This window comes from Austrofundulus limnaeus, unplaced genomic scaffold, assembly GCF_001266775.1.
Source record: "Austrofundulus limnaeus strain Quisiro unplaced genomic scaffold, Austrofundulus_limnaeus-1.0 Scaffold302, whole genome shotgun sequence".
NCBI classification, from domain to species: Eukaryota; Metazoa; Chordata; class Actinopteri; order Cyprinodontiformes; family Rivulidae; genus Austrofundulus; species Austrofundulus limnaeus.
Window position 1 is genome coordinate 586,295 of NW_013952704.1, and position 6,013 is coordinate 592,307.

General features: G+C 42.5%; 2 protein-coding genes across 3 annotated transcripts in view; one reads left to right on the forward strand and one right to left on the reverse strand.

Annotated features, from left to right (window-relative positions):
- Window positions 1-6,013, forward strand: part of cdc73 (cell division cycle 73, Paf1/RNA polymerase II complex component, homolog (S. cerevisiae)) — a 57,861-nt gene that overhangs the window by 23,162 nt on the left and 28,686 nt on the right. Inside the window, exon 10 of the mRNA XM_014021712.1 lies at window positions 2,737-2,801. Within this exon, the coding sequence (XP_013877166.1) occupies window positions 2,737-2,801 (65 nt within the window). The remainder of the gene's footprint in view (window positions 1-2,736; window positions 2,802-6,013) is intronic.
- The window catches only part of LOC106526970 (beta-1,3-galactosyltransferase 2), an 8,284-nt gene continuing 5,131 nt past the window's right edge, over window positions 2,861-6,013 (reverse strand). For both annotated transcript variants that reach the window (XM_014021714.1, XM_014021713.1), the window contains exon 2: window positions 2,861-4,871. In XM_014021714.1, coding sequence (XP_013877168.1) covers window positions 3,477-4,751 — 1,275 coding nt within the window. In that variant the 5' untranslated portion in view covers window positions 4,752-4,871 and the 3' untranslated portion in view covers window positions 2,861-3,476. The remainder of the gene's footprint in view (window positions 4,872-6,013) is intronic.

Below are 6,013 nucleotides of genomic sequence, written 5' to 3' on the forward strand. Positions count from 1 at the left end.
TTACCAGAAATAAATGAAAATAAAAAATACAGTTTACTGTATACGTATATAGGACAATTACACCAGTCATTAAGTGAATAAAATCCAGTATACATCCCACACCTAGTTTTGTAACCCAAAAAATGTTAATTGTAATATAATAAATGACACAAAGTAACAGTGTTATAATTAATAACCTCCACAAATAACTTCCCCAGAGGCACACTATACAAAATTCACATTTCATGTCATGTAAATAATACATTAATAGAAATAATTTAATATACAGTAATTATACAATTCTTAACTTTTTTCCCCATTTGTTTATAAAAGATTATTGTACAGATACTGTTACATACCTATAGCTGTGTGAAGCCTGTGCCCGAGGCACTGCAGTCTTGTCCAGTTATTGATTTGGGCTGCCTTCTTGATGTTGGCCCCACTGTCTGTGGTGAAAACCACTAGCTTGTTTTCTGCAAGTCCCCAGGATTCCAGTGCTTCCTGCAAGCCTGCAGCAAGCAATTCCCCAGTGCGGTCATTAGGGAAGTAGCTCATCTGGAGACAGTAGCTTTTTAAAAGCCAGTCTTCATTAATAAAATGAACCGTCAGGCTCAAATACGGCTCCATAGTGCGGCTTGACCACATATGAGCTGTCGTCGCATAGTGTGGGACAGTAGCCACCTCTGTTTGTAGCTTTTCTCTGCGCTCTTGGTACAATACGGGGATCGATGTTTGGACAAAATATTTCCGACTTGGTATGGTATAGCGGCTATCCAGCGTTTTGACAAGAGCTCGAAAACCTTCTTTTTCTACAGTGCTTAACGGGACCATGTCTTTAGCAATGTGAAAAGTGATGGCGTTTGTTATTTCAACCCACCGCTTGCTTTTTTTCTCGTAAGGAGTACCTTTGCCGAADGCGTCTGCAAGTGATGTTTGACTTGACTGTCCTCCTGCTGAAGCTTTCCTGTGTTTGGTTGTGGTAGCAGCTGCTTTAAGTTTTAAAAAGTCTTCATATTCTAATTTGTGTTTACGACTGAGATGGTGTTGCAGATTGCTTGTGTTGCCGCCAGCGGCAACAATTTTACTTCGACAGACTTTACAAATAACTGACGTTTGATTGGCYTCTGAGGTTTTGAAGCCGAAATAATTCCACACAAAAGAAACTGCCCCTCTTTTAGGCACAAGTTCTTCTTGGCTATCGTTCTCAAATGGTACATCTGCCACCGCTCCTTCAGCTGTATCATCGCTTTTCACACTCTCACCCTCCMCCYCAACACTCGCAACTGCTGCATGTGCATTCAGCGGTGTAGCAATGAAAACGGTCCGTGGTGAAACAGGACATTGGCGCGCACGTTCCAAGGTTTATAAAAACRGGTGTACTGAAAATTCATATAACAAAAATAAAAACCGGTTTTCGGCACAAAACGGTATACCGCCCAGCACTAATGCAAAGTCCCCACAAGAATAGAAGAATCAACTCTTGACTGTGTGTGCGACACTGCTCCGCACTGTCACAAAGAGGAAGGGAGGGAGGAGCGGGCTGCTCTGTGTGTGAAAAAGGGAGGGGGAGCAGCTCTGTGGGAGCGTCAGCGAACTACAGAAGTTCATCATCAGTTTTTGGTCGGAGATTTCTTTCGTCCTATCATCCCCGTACTAACTGCGCCCATCGGACCGGCCCATTAATGGTCCGGCCCAGCGGGATTCGTCCCGATTGTTCCGATTACCCATTCCGCCCTTGGTGTTAAACAGGTATGAATGGTCTCAGTATGCATTAAAGACGTCTTCACTCAAAGCAAAGGTCGTGTTTTTATCTGTGTGCTGTTAAGAAGCTGATGTTTTACCTGGATGTGTCTAATAATAATAATAATAATAATAATAATAATAAAAGGTGTTTTTTAAAATTGGCTCAGTTCGGAACATTTTGAAGAAACTTTTTTTTAATTAAAAGTTTTATTTACCCATTTTATTGGAATACTTTTCAGTAAAACTGTTGCTCTGATGAGGATTATATGAACCACTGGGTTTCCAGGGTGATAATCAATAAGTTTCTCTTCTGTTTAAAGTCTGTTCTGGTTGTTTTTTGAGCCCTCAGGCGTCAGTCTGTCAGTGCAAAGTCAGAACAGATGTCACGACTGGTCTCCTGTCATGCCCCGTTTCAGGTTAAAATCAAATTAAAACAGGTTAAACAAATTTGTGGCAAATCAAGTCAGACAAATATCGTCACTGTGGGGAGTCGGAGTAAAATTCTTCTGTGTTTTTAAAAAAGCAAACTAATTCAGCTTTAAGTGGAACATATTTCTGGGGGCTGAATAAATCCAGTTGTGCTAAATCAAGTTACAAATAACTGCAGTYCTAACAGATTCAAGCCAACAGATGGATACTGACACAGGTAAGAAGTCAGAGTAAAATCAACTGAATAGACTTTTTCAAATATGGRTTTAAATGCAGGTTTGTCTGACACTTATAAATCACAATATTTGAGAAGAAAATTCAGAATAAAATGATACTGATAGAATCTGAAGAACATCTAAACTTCAATAGTTTGATTTATTCAACAATAAAACAGCCAATGGCGAAAATAAATAAAATTTGGCTGTTTGTAATTATTTATGCCAAATGCTACATTAGCAAAAATGTACCCAGCTAATTATTTGAAAGTTTACTCTGTTTTCCTGAATGTAATAAAGAAAATTTGCATGTTTTTAACTGAACTTACTATTTTTCAGAATAACTCATTGCATCGTTGTGTTTTTGCAGAAACGGAGGGTTTTAAAATCGATACCATGGGCACGTACCACGGCATGACGCTGAAGTCTGTGACGGTAAGACCACCGAGCTCTGATAACTGAAAACCTCTGCTCTTTAATATGCTCAGTAAATGAACAGTTAACATTGCTTGAATGTTTAATGAACAGGCAGCACATACAGGAAACCAAGTGCTAAATTTAGAGTTCAAAGTCTGAATGTTCTTCACTTTTAGATAAAGATCAGCAGCAGTTGCAGCTCTGCTTCTGAATTTAATTTTGTTTCTTTACTCTGCTAGAGTTTTATTACCCCTCTCTTCAAAGCAAAAAAAAAAACAGGAGTAATGATGTTTTTGCCTGTGTGAGCGTGTTTGTCAGCCAGTTTACGATGTTACTCTGTTTATACATCTAAATAACCTCAACCAGCACAAAATGTTTCACTTCCTTTTGACGTGATCTTTTACATTTGAATCGTCACGTAGAACAGATTTCATCTTTCAGAGGAATTTTTTTTCCACCGCAGTGAATTTAATCGTGGTTTATCAAATGACAGGTTTTTGTGCATGAGTTTTCTCCAGTCTTGCAGAAACAGCTTTTTGCAGAAATCTGACAGTAACTGTGGGGCACACTGGCAGGTTTCACACACAATTATTTTGGCAGATGAATGATTTACCAGGGTCCTAAATCCCTTCATATCCAGTCAGGATAAGTTTCAGCTGATGTATAAAATCCATCTTTGTGTTTACAGAGGTYTTAATGAGCTTTTCTGGCTCCGGTCCTTCTGTTAGAGTGTGTCCTGCCTGTTCTGTCTTTAAACGTGTTGATGCAGGCGTTGCGTTTGTTGCTCTGAAGGTGGTTCCAGTATTTGAGGAGCTCATTTGGATGAAACCCGTGTGATGTTATCAGATGGCTGTACTTGCAGCTGGAGTAAGAAACCCGCCAGTGGTTGAAGAGGAACCCGTTGGGTGGAGGCAAGGGCTCAATTCGGAGCTTGGCCAGACACATTCCTACGTACACATCCTCCAGGTGCAGGGGGCGTACAGTCAAAGAGGTTTGGTAGATTTTCCTGGCCAGGTCTCCAGAAAAGACATAACCGGTCCCAGAGCAGAAGGTGGGATACTTGTCTCCTGGGTACACCTCTGGCGGCATGTACCACTTGCTGTTTTTGTTTCGGTTGGGTGCGAAGCCTCTCATGTTGCTGCCTGTGAAGTAGTTCTTCCTGGCCTTCAGTTCTGGCCTGAGCAGCTTATAAATGAGGTACTCCGTGTTGACGAACATGTCGCTGTCAGTCTTCATGACGTAGCTTGCCTGTGGACAGTGCGTCGCCACCCAGTTCAGTCCCATCAACGTCTTTAATGTCAGGTTTTTGTAGGAGTCCAGAAAGTCCTGCTGAATGATGTCATGATGCCTCCGGCTCTCTGCCTGTAACATGTTTTGTTGGAGAAGTCCTAGCTCTCCTTCGGTTTTCCCCAGCAGAAATAGTCTGATGAGCCCCAAATCAGAGGCGATGCTCTCATTCCCCCACGTCTGCCGTATGGCGTTCCTTGCTTCCACCTGTCGAGCTTCAGTGGCAATTAGCAGCACCAAAAACATCACTGGTTTCTTCTTTGCACATTTGTCTGGCTCATTGATGGTGTAAGGGAAAGGCCCTTTGGTTACCGTATCATTAAGGTRTGCTTCTTGACTTTGACTGGTGTTGGCCGTCGGACTGTTCTCTAAAGTTGAGTCAACCTGACGGTACATACCACCCCGCCGCTCCTGAGAGCTGATATTGGCCTCAGCCAGGGAAGTCGGCTGAGGAACGATCACAAATCTCCACGCTGYATGTGGGACGCTCGTGTTCCATTTGGACTTGGAGATTGGAAGGAGCCCACCTCTGTAGACCACAGGATAGCCTCTCCTCCACGGCATGCCGGTGAGCTTGGGGAGCCACACTTGGTGGACCAGAAAGACCAGCACACCCAACAGTGAGAGGAGGGACACAAGTTTGGCAGTGTGCGTGCAGCAATGGCGTCGTCTCCACTGCATGGTTCTGCTGCCTCGCTCAGGCTGATCTCTGATGTGAACAGGTTCTGTTGAGCTGCTCAGAGGCCTTTCATGCTTTTATTTCCATGTGGATAAATCTGTCTGCTGGTGCCAAGTGAWGACCTAAYAGAGACAAGAGAGGATGTGTGAGCTGAAAGATGATTCTTTTTGAAACCCAGTCCTACCTGCAGTAACTAGTGTACTTGTTTAGTATGTACATTAACCCCCAATTTACATTGCTTGCGTTCCGTCTCCGTCTCCGCTCCGGTCCGACCTCCGCAGCAAATACACACCCATTATAATCAATGAGAGTGTTTACACTGGCTGCGCAGTGTGGCGGTGAGCGGACGGCCATCCGTCAAAATTAGAACAGATCCTATTTTTGCTGGATGCCGGAGCAGCGCCGGAGTCAATTTTTAAAGATTATGTCGTACCAACAGGAAAAGACACGAGCACAACATCTGTATTTTCAAAATAAGACACTATTCGGCGGAATAATTTGTCCGAATAATGTCGAAATTGCAGCTATATTAATAAATATACTGATATATTTCTACACAAATGCTGTCAGAATGTATCGTTCTGCTTGGGAAGCAGATGGAAACATGTAGCATATGTGTGGACACACGATACATGTGGATTTTATTTTGAAATCAGAAGTTTCAGAAAGCCGACGGCGAGACAGTTTCAACCATAGATACCAAAAGCCTTTATATTGTTGTTTTCAGCTGTGTTTGGAGTTCGTCTTTCACAGAATTAATTTTTTGTTGCGACTTCCACATTTATCACTGAATTTATCGCGCGATCTGCTTCCTGCACGTCTGTRGGACTGGAGCGGAGGTGGTGTAAACTGGACTTGAAACGCTCAGCTGCGYCCTGCGCAGCGGAGACGCATGCAGTATAAATCCGGGGTAATTAAGTGTGTACAGAAAAGGCTGGTTAATTTTTATTTATATATTTATATTAGGGCTGCACAGTATATGCAGTAGACAGAAACGGTATGAAGTTGGCCTACAGTAGAAATTTACCCTCTACCGTCCTATCATCATTACGTCATCGCACCTGTGTCAACAGGGCTGCGAGTGCAGAGACAACTGAGCTGGAGGAGTTTGAAATATAATGAAGAAATTAGTGTTTTAAAACACGTACAGTGGGGAAAATAAGTATTTAGTCAGTCACCAATTGTGCAAGTTCTCCCACTTAAAAAGATGAGAGAGGCCTGTAATTGACATCTTAGGTAGACCTCAACTATGAGAGACAAAATG